The 22,500-nt window shown below is 45.5% G+C and overlaps 1 protein-coding gene across 1 annotated transcript in view; it reads left to right on the forward strand.

The window, feature by feature from the left end:
• LOC310798331 (activin receptor type-2B-like) overlaps positions 1-22,500 on the forward strand; it is a gene marked incomplete at both ends in the record, with an annotated part of 65,912 nt that overhangs the window by 36,328 nt on the left and 7,084 nt on the right. The window contains 6 exons of the mRNA XM_083660859.1: positions 1,231-1,337; positions 4,985-5,136; positions 7,306-7,449; positions 14,512-14,658; positions 17,476-17,624; positions 22,467-22,500. The exon at positions 22,467-22,500 is cut by the window's right edge and continues 81 nt beyond it. Of these exons, the coding sequence (XP_083516985.1) occupies positions 1,231-1,337; positions 4,985-5,136; positions 7,306-7,449; positions 14,512-14,658; positions 17,476-17,624; positions 22,467-22,500 (733 nt within the window). The remainder of the gene's footprint in view (positions 1-1,230; positions 1,338-4,984; positions 5,137-7,305; positions 7,450-14,511; positions 14,659-17,475; positions 17,625-22,466) is intronic.

Here is a 22,500-nt window from a genome sequence, read left to right on the forward strand (position 1 = left end):
CTCTTACACCTAAGAACCAGGAAGTGCAGGGACTTCTGGGTAAGCCTACAAAAATGTGTCATCCCTGTGGTACTCTATGTACGTGACCTGACATCCTGTTTGGCTCTATGTATCAGTCTGGACTTCAGTCGTCCACAGCCATAGAGAGCCGCAGGAATGAGTCCGGAAAACATCGATGCTAACACTTCCGGATTCTTCACTGTTTCTGCCTATGGGATTTCTGAATGGGTTTTTGGCGCGATGCTTCAAATGAGGTCTGTGGTTAACGCAAGCTTATTCAAACGTGAACCAGTGTTCAGCAGGATAATCTTCACACATGAGGACCACTTTTATGAGTTTTGAAGCTTTTACGTGCCGTTAAAAGGGCGGCTAGCTAGCAAACGGCTAAATGAGACTACACTGTTGAGTCGACGGGGATATTATACGTCAATAACGTCATCACTTCAAAGGACGAACACGGAAATTCTCTTTCCCTCACCTGGTTCAGCCCCATCAACAACACTCGTGCTGACGTGACGGGGAAGCCTATGCAACACTGTGTGTAGTTCTGGATTAGCTTAGCACAAGCTTTTTACTTCTAGGGCTCGCATTTACGCTTCAAAACTCATAAAAGTGCTCCTCATGTGTGAAGATTATCCCGCTGAACACTGGTTCGCGTTTGATTAAGCTTGCGTTGCCCAGAGACCTTATTTGAAGCATTGCGCCAAAAACCCATTCAAAAATCCCATAGACAGAAACAGCGTTCCGACTACAAAAATACGTCATCCCTGCAGTACTCTATTTCAGTGGGCGGGAGTACTTGCCTTGAGAGACAACTCCTTCAGCCAATCAGCCTCACCAAATCCAGTCTGAAGAACAGCAAAAACCTATTTTCCGCTGAGAAACTGTTACAGCTGTGTTTACTCTACTAACATTAATGTGCCCGCTTGTTGCTTTGGGAGCTGCCATACTGTTTTGCCAGCGGCATCCCTGTTTGGTTGATTACGAGGCAGGTCCCTGATTGGCCCGTGGACTGTGTAATGTTTAAACCCGGAAACGCACCTGATTTTAACATTTTAAGATGATCAACTTTTCAAAGGTTTGCTGAAACTGAATGGAAACGTAATCTTAAACTTAATCTCTCTCCCTCTCCCCCTCTCTCTCCCCCCCCCCCCCCTCTCCCTCTCCCCCCTCTCCTCTCCCTCTCCCCCTCTCCCCCCCCCCCCCCCCCTCTCTCTCTCTCTCTCTCAGGCAGGAGTGTGTGGCGACAGAGGAAAGTCCTCAGGTCTTCTTTTGCTGCTGTGAGGGAAACTTCTGCAACGAGCGCTTCATCCACCTGCCTGACCTCACCGGAGCACGTGAGTGTGTGTGTGTGTGTGTGTGTGTGTTTGTGTGTGTGTGTGTGTGTGTGTGTGTGTGTGTGTGTGTGTGTGTGAGAGTGTGTGTGCCTGAGTGTGTGTGTGTGTGTGTGAGAGTGTGCGTGCGTGTCATAGGCTACTTTCGGGGAGAGGAGCGGGGGCTTTAAAACCAGTTAATTGGGGCGGCTTGTCCAATTGAGGACAAAAGCTGTGTCTCCCAATAGAGAGGTCCAGGGATGACGTATTTTTGTAGGCTGAATGCGGAAGTCCCGAACTTCCTGGTTCTTCACTGTTTCTGTCTATGGGATTTTTGAATGGGTTTTTGGCGTGATGCTTCAAATAATGTCTGTGGGCAACGCAAGTTTAATCAAACGCGAACCAAGGTTCAGCGGGATAATCTTCACACATGAGGACCACTTTCATGAGTTTTGTAGCGTAAATGCGAGCCCTAGAAGTAAAATGCTCGAGCTAAGCTAATCCTGAACTACACACTGTCGCATAGGCTTCACGTCACGTCACCAGTCAACCTGGACTGTTGTTGATGTGTGCACTGATTACCTCGGGCTGAACGGGGCTGAACCAGGTGAGGGAAAGATAATTTCCGTGTTCGCCCTATGAAGTGGTGACGTTATTGACGTATATATCCCCATCGACTCAAAAGTGTAGTCTCATTTAGCCGTTTGCTAGCTAGCCGCCCGTTTAACGGCATGTAAAAGCTTCAAAACTCATAAAAGTGGTATTCATGTGTGAAGATGATGTTACTAAACACTGGTTCGCGTTTGATTAAGCCAGCGTTGCCCAGAGAGATTATTAGAAGCATCGCGCCAAAAACCCATTCAAAACTCCCATAGGCGAAAACTGTGAAGAACCAGGGCTGTTAGCATCGATGATTTCCGGACTCGTTACTGGACCTCTCTATTGGTAAAAAGCAGATTTTGGGGCCAGTGATTAAGGTTAAGTTTAAGGTTTGGTTCAGGACAGATTAAGGTTAGGTTAAAGGTTAAGCAAAATGAAAATTCAGTCATTATTTAATAGTGTTACTTAAAAAAAACATTATTGCACACGGTGCCTGCGCTATCATTCTTCTTGTCCCTTTTGTTTTGTTGCCATGGTGCTTGTGTACATATGAGTGTTTTGGCGCTGTTGGAATGTGTATTTTTGGTGACTGAACCGTGTACCGCCCACTACCATTGGGCTACTTTATACTGCAACAGAGGAGAGAAAGACTATTCAGCTGCTCAGCTGACTAGCAGGAGGTGCGCCGGGCTACTTTATACTGCAACAGAGGAGAGAAAGACCATTCAGCTGCTCAGCTGACTAGCAGGAGGGGCGCCAGGCTACTTTATGCTGCAACAGAGGAGAGAAAGACCATTCAGCTGCTCAGCTGACTAGCAGGAGGGGCGCGGGGCTACTTTATACTGCAACAGAGGAGAGAAAGACCATTTAGCTGCTCTAGCTGACTAGCAGGAGGTGCGCCGGGCTACTTTATACTGCAGCAGAGGAGAGAAAGACCATTAAGCTGCTCAGCTGACTAGCACGAGGTGCGCCGGGCTACTTTATACTGCAACAGAGGAGAGAAAGACCATTCAGCTGCTCAGCTGACTAGCAGGAGGTGCGCCGTGCTACTTCATACTGCAACAGAGGAGAGAAAGACCATTCAGCTGCTCAGCTGACTAGCAGGAGGGGCGCCGGGCTACTTTATACTGCAACAGAGGAGAGAAAGACTATTCAGCTGCTCAGCTGACTAGCAGGAGGGGTGCGGGGCTACTTTATACTGCAACAGAGGAGAGAAAGACCATTTAGCTGCTCTAGCTGACTAGCAGGAGGTGCGCCGGGCTACTTTATACTTCAACAGAGGAGAGAAAGACCATTCAGCTGCTCAGCTGACTAGCAGGAGGGGCGCCAGGCTACTTTATGCTGCAACAGAGGAGAAAAAGACCATTCAGCTGCTCAGCTGACTAGCAGGAGGGGCGCGGGGCTACTTTATACTGCAACAGAGGAGAGAAAGACCATTTAGCTGCTCTAGCTGACTAGCAGGAGGTGCGCCGGGCTACTTTATACTGCAACAGAGGAGAGAAAGACCATTCAGCTGCTCAACTGACTAGCAGGAGGGGTGCCAGGCTACTTTATGCTGCAACAGAGGAGAGAAAGACCATTCAGCTGCTCAGCTGACTAGCAGGAGGGGCGCGGGGCTACTTTATACTGCAACAGAGGAGAGAAAGACCATTTAGCTGCTCTGGCTGACTAGCAGGAGGTGCGCCGGGCTACTTTATACTGCAGCAGAGGAGAGAAAGACCATTAAGCTGCTCAGCTGACTAGCACGAGGTGCGCCGGGCTACTTTATACTGCAACAGAGGAGAGAAAGACCATTCAGCTGCTCAGCTGACTAGCAGGAGGTGCGCCGTGCTACTTCATACTGCAACAGAGGAGAGAAAGACCATTCAGCTGCTCAGCTGACTAGCAGGAGGGGCGCCGGACTACTTTATACTGCAACAGAGGAGAGAAAGACTATTCAGCTGCTCAGCTGACTAGCAGGAGGGGCGCGGGGCTACTTTATACTGCAACAGAGGAGAGAAAGACCATTTAGCTGCTCTAGCTGACTAGCAGGAGGTGCGCCGGGCTACTTTATACTGCAATAGAGGAGAGAAAGGCCATTCAGCTGCTCAGCTGACTAGCAGGAGGGGCGCGGGGCTACTTTATACTGCAACAGAGGAGAGAAAGACCATTCAGCTGCTCAGCTGACTAGCAGGAGGGGCGCGGGGCTACTTTATACTGCAACAGAGGAGAGAAAGACCATTTAGCTGCTCTAGCTGACTAGCAGGAGGTGCGCCGGGCTACTTTATACTGCAACAGAGGAGAGAAAGACAATTCAGCTGCTCAGCTGACTAGCAGGAGGGGGCCGGGCTACTTTATACTGCAGCAGAGGAGAGAAAGACCATTCAGCTGCTCAGCTGACTAGCAGGAGGTGCGCCGGGCTACTCTATACTGCAACAGAGGAGAGAAAGACCATTCAGCTGCTCAGCTGACTAGCAGGAGGGGCGCGGGGCTACTTTATACTGCAACAGAGGAGAGAAAGACCATTTAGCTGCTCTAGCTGACTAGCAGGAGGGGCGCGGGGCTACTTTATACTGCAACAGAGGAGAGAAAGACCATTTAGCTGCTCTAGCTGACTAGCAGGAGGTGCGCCGGGCTACTTTATACTGCAACAGAGGAGAGAAAGACCATCCAGCTGCTCAGCTGACTAGCAGGAGGGGCGGGGCTACTTTATACTGCAACAGAGGAGATAAAGACCATTTAGCTGCTCAGCTGACTAGCAGGAGGGGCGCAGGGCTACTTTATACTGCAACAGAGGAGAGAAAGACCATTCAGCTGCTCAGCTGACTGACTAGCAGGAGGGGCGCAGGGCTACTTTATACTGCAACAGATAAGAGGAGAGACAGACATCTACATTCTCATCTTACTATCGGGAATATTGCAAATAGGCGAATCTCCCAAAATCTTGGCGTGTTCCTTTAAGGTTGGGGTAAGTCTACAGTATGTAATGTCCTGAAAAATCACCACAATCTAATGTGTGTGTGTGTGTGTGTGTGTGTGTGTGTGTGTGTGTGTGTGTGCGTGCGTGCGTGCGTGCGTGCGTGTGTGTGTAGTGCTGAAAGCCCCCTCGGCCAGCCTGGGTGTGTTGAGTGTGACGGTGTTCTGCCTGCTGCCTGTCTCCATGCTGTGTGTCGCCCTGCTGACCGCCCTCTGGCTGTACCGCCACCGCAAGCCTACGCCGGCCTACGGCCACGCCCTGACCGAGGTACACACACACACACACACACACACACACACACACACACACACACACTCAGAGTGAATGGTGGAGTTGCGGCTCCCTCTAGTGCTGGTCTGGTGATGCTGCAGGTTTGGGGTCAAACCAGTTGCTGTGTTTTGGAGTTTCCTGATTTTGCCTCAATTTCCTGCATAACAGGGTTTTATTTGACCTATATTTTTATGACCCGTTATCCAACGACTTACAGGTCCCATGTTATAGGTTATGACTTACAGGTCCCATGTTATAGGGACTAGAGGGACATGTTATATAGGGTCTAGAAATATTGCATACTTCGCATGCTTATGTCTAGCGTGCCTCACACGCTTGGTGTGCTCGCCTGCTCAACTGGCAGCAGTTGTGCGCACCATTATAGTAGTGAGATATTACACATAGCCCGATTCAGTTTGAAGGAGCATTTTGGTGTTTCTCAACCTGGACCCTATTTTCATAACTATTTATGTATAACTCAGTTATGTGAGCAGAGTAGTCACCTTATGTAGCCCCGCCCACTTGACCCAGTCGTGTTATGACTTCCTGTCCAAAACACCAGCTGTTTTACCTGGTCACTAGTACTGTACTGTCACAGGAAGTGTCAACACAATAGGAAGTAACTGGCTGACCCCTGTGTTGGAACATAAGGTGTATAAATAAATAATAATAATACATAAGTTTTATATAGCGCTTTTCTGGGGAACTCAAAGACGCTTTACAATACATAGAAACAGTACATAATACAGTAAACAAACTAAATAACAAGAACAAATACAGATATAAAACAAATACAAATCAAGTCAACTGTCCAGACTTGTCGAATGGGAATTCCACAAGGTTCTATTATGGGCCCCATACTTTTCGGTTTATATATAAATGATTTACCCAACAATTGCAAAAGAGCCAAATGCCAAATGTATGCGGACGACACAATTGTTTATGTGTCTGCAAAAACTCCTCAGATGGCAGCGGAAATACTGTCAGAAGAAATGTCTGGTGTGTCACAGTGGCTCCAAAATAATCATTTGACTTTGAATTATAAGAAGACAGTGTCGATGTGCTTTTCCATTAAGAGGAAAGTCAATGAAAATTATGGAGTAAAGATCAATGAGATAGAGATAAATCAAGTAGACGAGTTTAAATTTTTAGGTGTTATTTTAGATTCTCAACTTAAGTTTGGTAGGCATGTGAAGAAGCTGTGCAAAACTGTCAAAACCAATTTAAATTGCTTTCGCCTGATTAGACATTATATACCCCTTAAGGCAGCACAACAGTACATGCATGCCATGATATTTTCCCATTTATCATATTGCATAACCGTTTGGGGTTAGGCTAACCAAACAACACTGGCACCCATTAGGTCATTATATAAACAGGCACTGAAAGTAATGGACCAGAAACCTGTTCGATGGCACCATTGCCAAATTATCAATAAATATAATTTACTAAGTTTTGACAGTTTTGTCGGCTTCTCATTTTTAAAACTTATTTTTAAATGTGTGAACAGCCTTGCTCCAGAGATACTTTGCCAGTTAATAAACAAACAAGACGGTGGTATTAGAACTAGGGGTGCAGCAAGCGGGAACTGTAGAACAGCGAAGCGCAGAACAACATTCGGACAGTCATCCTTCTCGGTAATAGGTACCAAATTATGGAACACATTACCACCTGAAATAAAAACATTGACAGAACTCACCGTATTTAACACACAAGCAAAACAATGGCTGAAACTGAAACAAGCCTGTGAACATTGACTTTTAGTATTGTACTATTTTAGTTTTCTGTCCTTATTTGTTTTGTGTTTTTGCTTTTTGTTTTTGTCTTTATTTTGTTCTGTTTTATATGGTTCGTTTTTAACATTTTGGTACTGTTTTAATTTTTCTCATGAACTTTTGTTTTAAAGGCCTAACCAGGGACAGGGGTTGCAAATTAGCCTTGGCTAGAAACCTGTATGCATGACATCTCTTTTGTAGGTCATATGAAATAATGTTCTATGCATTTGTCCCTGCTCAATAAACGAATAAATAAATAAATACATATTTTAGATTGCAGAGATGGAATGGTGGTTAGAGGTAAAAGTCAGATATTGTAGGCTGTTTTGAAGAGGTGGGATTTGAGATTCTTCCTATCTCCCTTTTTCTCCACCCTCCCGTCCCCATGCAGGACCCCGGGCTGGCCTCCTCCTCTCCTCTGACCGGGCTGAAGCCGCTGCAGCTGCTGGAGGTGAAGGCCAGCGGGCGCTTCGGCTGCGTGTGGAAGGCCCAGATGATGAGCGAATACGTGGCCGTGAAGATCTTCCCCATCCAGGTCAGAGCAGAGGAGGAGTGGCCAACAGCAGCCATGTTGGAAGAACAACATGTCAACATTCTTTCTTTCTTACTCATTTCTTTCCTTCCTTTCCTACTTCCTTCCTTCAGTCCTTTATCATTTAGCCCAGGGGTGCCCAAATTCTTTCCCATGAAGGGCCAAAACTCAATCTGGGTGGAGGGCCGAGGGCCAAAAATAAACGTTGTGGAATTACATTAAAATGTATTGTGTTTTATAGAAAATTAACATTCCAAATCTAAAATAACATTTCAATATAATAATCTACTTTTTATCTGTTTGGTAATTGTAATAATTTGCAATTGGTTATATAAAACATCTGCATTTGTGGGGAGCTTAAACATTTAATCAGTAAACACCCAGTTAAAAACAGTTGTATTTTCTACCTTTGTAATCAAGAGAGAAATTTGACTTAATTCACAACTTGAAAAATCCTTAAGGTACTTTGAAAATCAGCTTTATTGTCCATCTTTTGTAAACAATTTGCCATGACAATTTGCAGGGATGCAATCTCAGGAGTGAACCCGCAGCCACATTCAGACCCTGTTTCACAAAGTCACCACATGAAAAAGCTCGTCCACCCTTTGCAATCAGTGCAGATATCTGATAACTTGCCCGAGTTGCATTCTGGATAAAAACAATCGGGGGGGAAACAAAAAAACAAAAAAAATCCCCCAAATCCGTGGCGGGCCAAAACAAACAGAGCCCCAAATTGGTCAGCACTGATTTAGCCAGTCCTTCCTTCCTTCCTTCCTTCCTTCCTCTAGTCTTATTCATTTTCACATTTGATGCACAGTTGCAAATATCATCATAACTGTCAATGATGCAATAACCTGTCCACCGCTGAACCCAACAGGCGTTTTTTAAACTTTGGGCTTTTGTTGAAGTGATATTGTAGGTTTTCTCAAGAATTTCTAGAGTAGACTGCAGATATGGAAAACTGACATGGCATGAATAATAAATGAAGTTGGTGATTGATTAAGGTGACCAGATTTCTCAAATGAAAATCGGGGACATTTTCTGGTCCGCTAGGGGGGCCCAGGGGGGGCTGTGTCCCCCCGGCTTTTAGAAAATTGTGTACATTTTACAGTAAAATGCATAAATCTGGTGCACTTTGAGAGCAAAAGTAAGAGGCTAGATCTATGAAGAACTTTGTGATTTTGAAACAATTGAAAAAGAAGCAGTTTACAATGGTTACTAGTTATCTGGCACAATTTACCACAAATTAGACAGCCTAGGTAATTCATGGGAAATAGGCTACTGGTGTATTGTGTAGAGTGGCAGGAAGAGAGGGACAACTTCTCTCTTTGACCTCACCAACTGGTGGATAATTTATTTACACAAAACAAAAACATTACAGTAGTGATTTATTACCTCAGTAAACACTTTCCTTGAGTTTAGGGTGTCGCTCACCAGTTTCAAGTATTCAATGGCCACATGACCATATTAACTGCTAATTTAATATTAAATGCTGACAAAATAATAAAAAAAATCATGTTAATACTAAAAGGCAATTTTAATGATTAAAATTGTAATCTAGAGATAAATATGACCTATTGTGTTTAATTTAAACCAGGGGTTATCAAAGTTTTGATGGCTGAAGGCCAATTTAGGGAACAGTAGGCTAATGACTAGATAACAATGAGCCATTGCCAATCATGTTAAAAATTGTCATTTTTTTCAATGGAGTTTCGTGTACATAAAAACGTTACTGACTTCTCTGCAAAAACGTTTTGAGTTAGTTACTGCACTTACTTATCAGATAGTTTTACTGTACTTTTAACTATTCAAAACAACTGGGATGGATAACCCGCTGAATGGGGTCCGGTAAACAAGGACGGTAGCAAAAGCAGCAAGCAGACTCCGCCTCTCGTTCGCCACCTCTGGGGCTTCAGTTGCAGGGGGCTGGGTCCTGGGAAAACCACGGCACGGGCAGAGGGAGGACATCTACTCTGTGATCTACTCTGTCACACACAGGCAGCACTTTGCACAACGTGCACAATGACAGGCTTTTGTGGTGCCGCAAATGCTCTGTTATCGAGTTTCTTGCCAGTATTATTATTTGACTTTGTGGCCAAAATCGGGGACATTTTCGGGGACAGCTCCAGCCGGGGACAGAGCACCGAAATCGGGGACTGTCCCCGAAAATCGGGGACGTCTGGTCACCCTATTATTATTAATTAATACACAGGACAAGATGTTACTATCCCTTGTGCCAAAATCAGAGGAAAAACACATTTAGAAGCCCAATCCAGAATAAAACAAGCTAACAGGCTAACAAACTAATAAACAAGACACAAAACACCAGTTACCTACCCTAGCCAACAGCAGTATGAAGCATGTCATTGGGGTTTTCAAGTGGGCACCTTCCTTCACCGACGTTTCGTTAAGTTAGGCCCACGACACCTCAAGAAGGCTTAACGGTGTAATCCAGCGTCCTGGAAACACCCCCCTCCATGCTACCACCGCACAACTGCATATTACCTCACTATCTAAGCCTAGCTATCCAGGTCGGTTCGGTATGACATTCCTGACTACACCACCACTGTCAATGATTCAGCCCTGTTGATGCGGACCGTTAATCATGACCAACAACAAACAATCCCTAACTACACCACCACTGTCAATGATTCAGCCCTGTTGATGCGGACCGTTAATCATGACCAACAACAAACAATCCCTAACTACACCACCACCGTCAATGATTCAGCCCTGTTGATGCGGACCGTTAATCATGACCAACAACAAACAATCAATCTGACCTTAGCGAGCTCCCCAGCTAGCATGTTTCCTCCTTATCCACAGCCATTCACTTGCTCGTTCTGCTGCCTGAGACATGTTGCTAACCGCAAGTTTCAGGCTCCGTCCCCGAATGCCCAACTCAGTTAGTAAGGCAATAACGGACTTTGCCACAAAACCACGGCAGCCCACCTCTACAGGCCGCACTCGAGCCCTCCAACCTCGCTGCTCTGCCTCTGCTGCCATTTCAGCATACCTAGCTTTCTTGCGCTCATAAGCCTCCTCAACTCGATCTTCCCACGGGACTGTGAGTTCGATAAAATAAACTCTCTTCTCTACCTCAGACCACAGTAACAAGTCCGGACGTAGCCGGGTGCTAACTATATATGCTGGGATGACTAGCTGTTCATTCAAGTCAACCCTCATTTCCCAGGCTCCACCTACACTTAGCTGCCCTAACTTGTGCCTGACCTTAATTGGTCTAATCTTTTCTCCCTCACGTACAAATTTGATCTGTCTAGTCTCTTTGCTAGCAACTAGAGAATTTACTTCTAGCCGCTTTTCCTCAACTGCAGCTGCCAAACATTTCAACACCTGGTTGTGACGCCAGGTGTATCGCCCCTGGGAGAGACTGACCTTACACCCTGACAGTATATGCCTCAATGTACATACACTAGAACACAACGGGCAGGCACCATCCTCGCCCAACCACTGATTTAAGTTCTGGGGAGATGGCAGCACATCATAAGTAGCCCCTAGAATAAATCTAATTCTGCTGGCCTCCATGCTCCACAACTCTCTCCACTTCAACTTTCTCTTCTCTACACTCTCCCAGTTCACCCACTGCCCTTGCTTTGCCTGCGACACTGCCTTAGTACATCTTACTGCCTCCTCTTGCCTATGTACTTCTTCAACTACCATCTTCCTCTTTTCTATTACTGATGCCTTGTTCCACACAGGTTTCCCTATGCACAACCCTAAGCCTCCACGCCCATGCTGCACCTGACCTATGATATCCCTGTGTCTAAGAGCTGACTGTGCTTGCTGTACTGCCTCCTTTGGGTTCCACTTCCTCCCTGTTTTAACTGTGGGCGCTACACTCCTAACCACTGGATCCTTTGACTGAGTCAGAGTCATTTCCAGTCTAACCTTAGCACACTTGAACTCCTCTGTCAGGCTAGATAATGGCAATTCCAATATGCCTTTCCCATATAAGGCTACACTGCTTAGGCAGCGTGGGACTCCGAGCCATTTTCTAATGAATGAGTTAATCATCCTTTCTAGCTTTTCTACCTTTGAAAGGGGAACCTCATACACTGTCAGTGGCCACATCAACCGAGGCAACAATCCAAACTGCAAACACCACAACTTTAACTTTCCTGGGAGCCCTGACTTGTCTATACTTGAAATACCTTGAATCATTTCCTGCCTCACCTCCTCAAACTGTCCCTTATCACTGAGACTTGCATCATACCATCTTCCCAAACTCTTGACTGGTTTCTCTAATACTGTAGGCACCACCTCATCATTTATAACAAACTTCTTACCTACTACCCTCCCTTTAATGATTGAAATACTCCTGGACTTACTTGGCTTCACTTTCATTCTAGCCCACTGCAGATTACTATTTAACTTATCCAACAATCTGCTAGTACATGGAGCGGTTGACGTCATAGTCGTCATGTCATCCATGTATGCCCTAATTGGAGGGAGCCGCAGCCCTCCCTGCAGCCTTTCTCCACCCACTACCCATTTTGAAGCCCTAATAATGATCTCCATTGCCATGGTAAAAGCTAATGGGGAAATTGTACACCCTGCCATAATGCCTATCTCCAGCTGCTGCCAAGCTGTAGTGTACTCTGCTGTGGTAAAGCAGAGTTGAATATCTAAGAAGTAGGCTTTAACTAAGCTCTTTATACTACCTGGCACTCTAAAGAAATCAAAGGCCTCCCATAACAGACTATGCGGCACTGACCCGAAAGCATTAGCCAGGTCCAAGAATACTACATGCAGGTCTCTCTTCTCACGCTTAGCTGACTGGATTTGGTGCCAGATCATGCTGGTGTGCTCTAAGCACCCGGAGAAGCCGGGAATTCCAGCCTTTTGCACCGAAGTATCTATTAGCCTATTCTTTTCTAGATAACTAGACAGCCTCTGTGCCACAACACTAAAGAAAACCTTCCCTTCAACATTAAGTAGACTGATAGGTCTAAACTGACTTATCTCTAACGAGTCCCTTTCTTTAGGAATGAAGATTCCCCCTGCTCTACGCCACGCCTTAGGAATAACCTGCTTCTTCCAGACTACCTTCATCAGCTTCCATAGAAACTGCAACACATCTGGAGCACTCTTATACAGCCGGTAGGGGACTCCATTAGGACCCGGGGCTGAAGAGGCCCTTGCACGTCTCACTACTTCTTGAACTTCTTTCCACCTTGGTGGGCTATCATCACACTGGCTCTCTATTTCACCAATAGGTGGAATATCAGCTGGGACTGTCATCTCTCTAAACCTTTCCCTATCTTTGTGAACCTCCTCCAAATATTCCTCAAGCTTCTGCTTAGGTACCATAAGGCTACCATTCTTTTCCTTACTAAACAATGACTTCACAAATCTAAATGGATCCTTATAGAATGCTATTCTAGCTCTCTCTTTCTTTTTCCTATTTTTCCTAATGCTCTCTGCTCTTCTTAAAACTGCCAACCGATCCCTCACATCTGACTGCAAGCAATCAATGCCTTCCTTCTCAACCTCTGTAGCTTTCCTCCACTGCCTCTTAAGCTGTCTTCTCTCCTGGATAAGTCTATCTATCTCTTGTTGGCGCCTAGATTTAACTACCTCACCCTCTAGTTTCTTCCTTTTCTCAAAGACGCCAAACCTTTCCTTACCATAATCATAAATACAATCTCCCATTTTATCCAACTTACTCTCAGCAGTTCCTTTAAGCTTCTCTAACATCCTAACCAAATCACTATTGATATCTTCCCACTTCCTACTTTCCGCTGCACCTGGCCACTTAACTCTAGGCTTCTGACCGCTAATCTTCTCCCTTTTTGGCTGGCTGGCCTCTCTGCTTTCCTCGGTGCTAGGACCTGCCTCAACATCAGGGGTGCTGATGTCCTGCGAGCTGTGGGTTACTTCCTGTCGCTGGACTTCACCCGACTGACTTGATAAACTTCTTAAGAAATAATTATCAATGCGGGGTCCCTGTGTTCCCTCTACCAAGCACCTCTTCCTGCCTTGATGGATTCTAAGGCCCCTCAAAGTTGTTACCTTCTGCCAGCCACACAAGCAAACCTGACGCTTCTTTCCATCTACATCTACAATCTACAAATCTACAAATCAATCTATGATTGATTGAAGCAGTGCACATAATGGTAGCCTATATCACGGCCAACTTGCAACCCGAAAACGCCTCCTTGCAACAGCACAGAACCAAGACAGACATGACCGTGAAGAACACAGCCCTATTCGGTAGAGGTACGGTGTGTATGGCACTTTGTAGGCGGGACTGGCGTCATCATTACGGTAGTGTCCATCGGTCCAAAATGGCGGAGGGCGTAGCTCTGCTAGCTGCTAGCTCGCTGATGTTGCAATGGAACGACGTAGTAGATTTAGATTAATAGACGTGTGAAAAGGTCCAACACGGAAATGTTCCTGAATGTAGTGCATGTGTGAATGGTGACAATCACTAGCGGCGCCTGAACGCTTATCCCAGTCATTTACCGGGAACTCCAGTATGTTGTAACAGGTTTGGTGGTGTTGTGTAGCTTCTGTTATTAGCCTCCTGGATAGCCAGCTAACATGACAGACTCAAAGCCACGGCAGTTGTGGGATTTCACACACGCACTACGTTTATTTACCACTTTTGTCGACCATATTGTATGCCTGGTCTCTCCGGCACTAATCTCTCAACACACATGTAGATCGATAGGCTGTAGTTTTACACACACGCACACACACACGCACGCACGCACGCACGCACACACACACACACCAAGTTGTCACTGAAGAGAAGACTGTTCTTGCTGCGTCTTGCTTATAGACTGCATGGAGGCAGACTTGAGAAGAAGAGTGACGTAAAGAAAGCTGTTGCCGTAAAGCCAATACAAAACAAGGAGCGCCACGCAGTGGACCAATATGGTACTGCAACCAAATAATGTTCCCAAAACAGAGAATCTATAGGCATTTGTGACTGTTACAATGTGTGAAAGGGGCTCTAGAGGTGTTGGCTTCTCTTGCTCAGATGCCCTGAGGGATCGAACCGTCAACCTTTTTCCACATGTCTGTTTGTTTTCTGGGCAGGACAAAGAGTCGTGGCAGAATGAGAAAGATGTGCTGTCCACGCCCGGCATGAGGCATCACAACATCCTGAGGTACATCGGCGCCGAGAGGCGAGGTGGAAGTCACCTGGAGAGCGAACTGTGGCTCATCACCGAGTTCCATGAGAGGGTGAGGGCGTGTGTGTGTGTGTGTGTGTGTGTGTGTGTGTGTGTGTGTGTGTGTGTAGCCGTTTTCCCACATGCGCTTTGTACCGCTAAATGACCGGAACGTGGTCTAATGCCTTCATGTGTGAAAGTTGTTGTTCCGGTATAAGCGCGACCCCGTCCTCGCGGACATTTCACCAGTTTCGAGCCAGTCAGAAGAGCGGTATGCGCGATAACGGACACAAGTGTAGAACGGGTCCAGTCATTTGCCGGCATGGGCGAGGTGTACACACGTTGCTTAATGTTCCAGCGGGCATAATCTAATCATTCGCGCACATTAAAGCAAACTGGCGAAATGATCTTGTGATAATAAGAGCGGTATGTCAGCTTCATGTGTGGGCGTGCTGATTTCCCCCTCTCTGCTGCCTGCTCGCTCTCTGGCCCTTCAGTCCTCCTCCTTCAGTCACAGCCCGACAGGGACACAGACAGCTCTGAGAGTATTGCAAGCCGCCCAAAGCTTGTTGAGAAAGCAAATGCACGAAGCAAAATGTGGAAGTATTTTGCTTACGTTGCTGACAGCGAAGGCAAGCCCCCTGGACACATCAAACGAAGCCAGTCTGTAAAAAGTGCTTCAACGCGACGCAGGTGAATGGATAAACATCGAACCAGCCAGGCTATTTCTCTCAGACACGGATCCCAACTTCTTCAAATATTTCAGTTCAAAGACTGGTTAGCGAATGTGAATGATACAACATGCCCTCTTAAGTCAAACGAGTGTGATTTATTGTGTGACAAGCAAACTTATTTCACCATCGGAGTTTTGCCGACACGTCACTCCCCACCCGCTCTGCAGTGCCCCCCCCCCCCCAACATACAGGCAATTTCGCTGCTATATTCCCACATGCGAGCGCCCAGGTGTGAAGGGAAATTCCGGGAAATGTCCGATATTGAGTTACAGTTAATTTTCCGGTACGCATGTGGGAAAACGGCTTGTGTGGGTGTGTGTGTGTGTGTGTGTGCACGCGCGCGTGCGTGCAAGTGCACGTGCATGCATGCATGTGTGTGAGAGAGAGAGAGAAAGATGGTTTAGTTGAGTTGGTTCAATTCTTCTGCTTTTAAGTGTGATGTTTTGTTGAAGCTCCTACAGAGCCGGAGAGTGGCCATTGGGAGATTTTAAAAAAAAGTGATATTGAGTCGGTGATTTCCTGTAACATGCACACGTTTTAGTCCATTCATGCGCACAAGAAGATACACAATTCATTCCCTCTAACATTCAGGCCATGCAAACACACCAGGTGCTGCAAAACAGGACAGCACAGCCATTCAGGTGGCTGCAACTAGGGCCATATGATAAATGGAATCAACTGTAACATGATGGAACATTTCAGAAATTGCCCTAATTTGGCTGAAATTGATAAAAGTAGGCCTAATTATCAAAATCAAAGGTAGACCTAATTAGTGTAGTAACCTAAATGATTTCATAGGCCTAGAGAAATAATAAAGTTTGGGATTGGGGTGTTTTGAGGTGAGGGGTCGGTCTTGGGTAAGGGTCCCCCTTACGTCACCTCACAACTTGGTTTTCACTTTGAGAAACATCTCGAAGAGAGAGTCTGAGAGAGTCAAGTCATTATTATCGTCCCACGAAATTTCGCGATAGTAAAACGTCACGATATGTATCGTTGAGATGAAATCTCATATCGCAAAAAAAATTTTTTTTTTTTTTTTTCAAAAAATAGACTAAGAAACGTCTTTGTTTGTTGAAGTTCAATGTGTGGAAAGTAGTTCAGTTGAACAAGTCTCTGAAGAGACACATGAGAAGTTATACAGGAGAGAAACCATTCAATTGAGTTTCTGGCAAAACTGTTTACTTGACAGGAAAAACTGAAGATGCATAAAAAATAGATTAAGAAAAGTCTTGTTGTTTTGAGTTTGAAGAAAAACTGAAGATGCATAATGAGAATTTATACTGCTGAGAAACCTTTTAGTTCAAAGTAAATCTAAGTGACGGTGTAACTAATTCTATTTCAAGATAAGCCTTATCTCCAATCTCATGTTTTTTCTAGTTGTTATTGTAATAACAATTTCCCACAACAGCATGTTTTGTATTTGTGCATTTCAAATAAAATACTACTTTTCCAGTCATATATTGTCATTATTCAAGTTTAAAAAAATATTGTTAAAATCGTATCGTATCGTATCGTTATCGTGAACCCAGTATCGTGATACGTATCGTATCGTGAACTGAGTGTATCGTGACACCCCTAATATATATATATATATATATATATACTGTATATATCCTAATCCCTAGGATAAAATTAAAATGGAGAAAACTGAATTTGGAAAAACATAAAACGAAATTTGAAAGAAAGTAAAACGGATTTCATATGGCCCTACTGCAACACAGCCAGGACAGCACAGCCAATCAGGTGGCTGTAACACAGGACGCCCCTGACAGCAGAGCCAATCAGGTGGCTGCAACACAGGACGCCCCGGACAGCACAGCCAATCAGATGGCTGCAACACAGGACGCCCCAGGCCACGTGTTGGCAATTTGTGAATAAACCAAAACAAGGGCTCATTTGAACCAGATAGAGGGAAGGAATTGTATCTCGTGCGCACACACACACACACACACACACACACACACACACACTCACACACACACACACACACACACACGCACACACACACACACACACACAAAAGAACATGAGAGGTGAAGTGCAGATCATGCGCACATTACAGTCAATCCTTTCTCCCGATGGCGACTCCGAGGCGACGTACCATCCAAACTCACAGTCTCTCTCTCTCTCTCTCTCCTTCCCCCTCACCCCCACAGGGTTCTCTCTCAGACTACCTGAAGGGAAACGCGCTCAGCTGGACCGAGCTGTGTCTCATAGCGGAGTCGATGGCGTGCGGTCTGGCTTATCTGCATGAAGACATTCCCAGGCAGAAAGGAGAGGGACCCAAACCGGCCATCGCCCACAGGTCCAGAGACAAGACAGCACCAACACAAAAGCATACCTATCATCACCAAACTATCACCAAAATATCATCAAACCATCGGCGAACAGAAATATCACCAAAACATCAGAGAGAAACATGGTGTCAGTTGTACATAACGGTCCAGCCACACCAGAAACATCATAGACGTGGAAGCGATGGTTGCATGAAGTCAGTACAAGTTGTGACCGGCGCAGAGCAAAACGGATCGCTTCTGGTGTAAATGGCCAGGCTCTGCTCAACGCTTTCGTGACCGTTGTGTTTCTGGTGTGTCTGCGCTGTAAGGATTGCATAGACAATGGCCCCTATTCTCCCACAGGCCTTCGGCGCTAAAACGGGCCTTCGGCGCTAAAAAACGTGCCTTGCGCCTGCCTCGGGAAGATATCAACAGGGCTTTAGGCTGGTAAATGCGCTTTACGCTGAATGGGCGTGGCGCACTCCCTGAATGGGCGAGAATGGGCGTTTCGGCCTTAAATATCGGCCTAATGATATCTTCCCAACTCGCGTAAATTTAGCGCTTTGCGCTTTTGAAAACCAGGCCTATTCAGTGCGCTGGTTGTGCGGAGCACTCCTCTGGCTCTCCTCTGTCACCCTTCTCTGTGTCACTCTCTCTCTCTTGATCAGTCTGACAGGCACAATACGACTCTCGCTCCCTGACTCCCTCGCTCAGACAGACACAACACACGTCCCATAGGAAAAATAAGTTGTAAGTTCACTGCCTGGCATGTCCCAGCATGCATTGTGCTACTCCATTTCGCTACTAAATAGCAACCAAATGAGGCGAAATAGATAGGAAGGTAGATCTAAATTTTGTGTAATGGTAACACAACCTGCAATTGTAGAACATTTCAATATTGGACCAAATAAAACATCGAAATGAAAACACCACCCTATGTAAAACCTATATGTCATCCTGGGCCTATATATATCCCTCGTCGATTTAACGTGATTTAGATAAGTGACAGCGTAACGCACTTCTACTGTCATGTCCAATTGTGATGTCCGCTCCAATAAATTGGCTCTACTTCACATTTTAGTTTTACAATAAAAACACATTTATGCAATGACTTTACATAATGTAGGCTATATTTATGTGCATCATCCTTCCTGCAGCAGGAGAGAGAAAATGATATCTTTCTGGACAAACTTTCACCAATCTAATTCATCTCATCATATAGGGATAGGCTATATTTTTCTAGCTGATGCGTTTAGAACATTCTTTTCACTTTGATCTTGCTAGTGTAGTGTATTTACATGCTTGCAGTATTTAAACTGCAGTTAGATTGGTTTGAGAAGCATAATAATATGGAATAATAGCCTATATGGAGACAGACAGACGGGATGAAGGGAGGGGGGGGGGGGGAGCAGAGCACTTGGCTTTGTCTGGTTTTGCTGGACCACTGGAATTGGAGCTTAAAAGGCAAGCGTGTGATTCATTTATTGCACTTATCCAATGAGCATGACGGTGCATAATTTTACGCTTAAAAGGCGTGGTTGTAATGCTTTAGGCTGCGTGGAGCGCCAACACCAAGATGCGCTGGTCCACGCCCACTGATCAGTGCTGCGCCAGGCGCTCGGCCTAGTTGCTACGCCGATGCAAAGATAGGGGCCAATGTCTCCAACTCAAGCAACGGAGGTCTGGAGAAACTCACCATAACATGTGGGCTAACGAGGGTTATGGTGAGCTTAGTCTCACGTGGTCAGACTCAACGTCCTACGTCATCACTACCAGCGACGGAAGGTCTGAATCACAAGTCAGCGTTTGTGGCTTTTGTTGCGGCAAGCCTCTGATTGGCTGGGCTGTAACGGAAGTCCGGCTGTCTGCGTGCATTGGTGCATCGTTCAAAATGTACCGCCCCACGAGTTGCCTCACGCAAATAAGGAGGTCCGTGGTTGGTTAATTCATGTCTGACACGCATTTTGTTTTGGTCTTAGGGAGCGCTCTTTCACCACTTTTAAAGTCGAAGTGAACCGGAGGCGAATGCAATAGCACGAGCGTCAGAGACTGAAAACAAATTGAGAGGCGGACCATATACGTGTCGATGATTTGATCTGACAATTCTGTCGACTGGCTTTGGCATTGGTCAATCATGGCGTGTTCCACCCCCAAATCGAGTGGGATTCAGCGTGTTGTCGTGCTACGCGAGTGGGATCCGCGGAGTACCAGGCAGCCACTTGCTTCGTGTGGAGCGAGCGGACAATCTGATGCATGGGTGCTGCCCGCCCGCCTGAAATCTCCGAGGGGAGACCCCTGACTACCACACTCTCAAACGCGCGCCTTTTACGCTATTTCTGTAAATACGATATTCCTGGAATGCGCGTTTTAACGAGCCAGTTACATTTCTTTGCATTCTTAGAGATGATAGTTTTTGTTTTTTGTTCATGTTTCATGCAATTGGCCAAGTTAATAGTTAGCTTATGGGATAGGAATTCTGTCAGATGACAGGCACTAGGCGCCATTTTCTACTTCATTTGGAAGAGAAAATTATCCTGAAATGAAGATTTGATTGACAGCTGCATGTCGTGATATGATTGGTTGAAATGGGGTAGAAATTTGATAGTACTAGGTGACGTCAGCAAACTGTAGATTAGTGTTATCAATGAAATCTTGAAAAATGAACTTTTGATGTGAAAAAGTGTGAAAAACTAAAGGAATTAGATTTTTGTGATTTGTTTTGCATACATCATTAAATAGGTGCACTGCATACCCAGGTATTTGAAGTAAAAGAAAAGAAAAGTAATTTTTGGGTTCAGCTCGACTTTAAAGGAGAACTAACCTCCAAAACACTTTTTTTCAGCTTTTAACCAATATATATGACTTTGGGGGTGATGTGTGAAGAATTCTGGTCAGAATTTCCACATTTGACACCAAACTGTTGCCATTTTACCATTTGTATCATTTTTCAGCAGCATAACTGGCATAAGCGCCCTCTACGGGTCGAACACTGCTTTTTTTTTTTTTCTCAAATGAATGGGAGATTAGGGGCACACTGACGTCACAGTGCCCCCAAAGACTATGGGATTTCAAGATAATTACTCCCCTACCCCCTCTGTACCCTTTCGGCTCCTCAGAACTCCAAGCCTATTCTTATTGAAGTTTGCTCTTAAAATACTGAACCAAACGTTGTCAAAGTTGGCACATGTCTTAATTATAGTTAGTTTCCCGCTGAATGTGTCACTACTTTATTAATATCTTACCTGAATAAGCTCGAATGATGATGTATATATTATCAGTCCGAGTTGGAAGCAGCTGTCTCCAGCCCAGGCATGCGGGAGAGAGTCCTACTGTAAACCTCATGCACTAGCTCCAAGCTCCGCGGGCGCGCGCAGCAGAGCAGAGCTCTCTGTGCTGAGAGTAGAGAGAGCAGTCTGATATTTCCGCAAACAAATATGGTCGCAGTTTAGCGCACATGTAAAATATAACGCTATACTACGACGTGACAACGTGACAAAGCTTCTCTAAACACATCGGCTACTATCATATTTCCCTGCATCCCTCCTACTGAGATTATATCGGTAATGATTTTGGACAGACTGAATGCGCGGAGGAGGAAGAGGAAAGATCTGCAGCCGTGCCCTGAGTAGCCCTGAGAGACACTCGCCTCGCTCCGACTACTGTGCCTGTCTGTGAAAAGCGTCCTGTCCAGTCGCACCTTCGCAAACAGATGCGGGATTCCCTCAATCCTGTACCCAATCTCAGACTGTATTCTCTAAATCGCACACCAGCTATTTCTGTCTGTTTGTTTGTTGCTCCGTGAGGTTACAAGCGCCCCATGCATGCAGGAGGCTGTTTCGCCAGCCTGGGTCTGGCAGGAGGGAGGAGGCGCAGGCAGCCTGCACTGCGCTGAGAGGAAAAAACTTTTGCACAACTTTTAAGAAGAATCACGAAAAGCCCACAAACTAAAATGAAAAAGGGACTATATGGCAACTTGGACGAGGGAATGACGTAGAGAAATCTCGCATTGTGTTACCCCAGAACGGGGGGTTTGTCGTATTGTGCGGTGTGCTGCTGTAACGAGCCCATGCCACTTTGCTCTCGTAGCGTAGTTTAACACACTGCCATAGAGTTACATGCAGAAAAATAATTAAATTTCTAGTTCGCCACTGAATTACCAAATTGATATAACTTTCAACCATTTTGAGCAAAGCTCTTTCCAAACAGGCCACCAGCGTTGGCTAGTTGTTGATATTTATACAGATATGGCCCCTTTCAAATAAATTATTTTTGAGGCAATAGGCAAACTGTAATGGCGTCGATTTCCGAAAAAAAATCTGGACTTCAACACAGCCAAAGAGTCCAGTATAGACAAGAGCATATGTCATTTCTTGGTTTTTTCCATAGGTATTTTCAAATCACTGTTCTAATACATATCTAGGGGGTTAGTCCCCCTTTAAGGGTTGCGCACCAGACGTAGATATCTCTCTATGGCTGGATACTGCGAGACTAGGGTTAGCTAATGTCACCTCTGATTGGCTCTGAGTTTGAAATTGGCTATAGAGACCAAAACCGTTTTTTGACACACACATTTATTTCTGCTATAAAGTTCATCAGTGACATCATCAGTGATGTCATAGACATGACATCAGTGAAGTCATAAATCCCATAACATGTTGCGCCCATGGTGCATCGTCTCCAGCGTCTCCACCCTAGCACGCACGCCAGATTGCTGCTTATCACAAAATGAGGCAGCTCCTTGCATGTGTGTCCTATTTACACCACAACAAATATACAAGCTAAAAGTCATTTACAAGCTTGACTAGTAACCATAGCAACCCCGTCTCTCTCCCCCCTCTCTCTCTCTCTCTCTCTACCTCTTCAACCCTCAGGGATTTTAAGAGTAAGAATGTGATGTTGCGGTTG

The sequence above is a fragment of the Poromitra crassiceps genome (genome assembly GCF_964638095.1).
Source record: "Poromitra crassiceps genome assembly, chromosome: 2".
NCBI classification, from domain to species: domain Eukaryota; kingdom Metazoa; phylum Chordata; class Actinopteri; order Beryciformes; family Melamphaidae; genus Poromitra; species Poromitra crassiceps.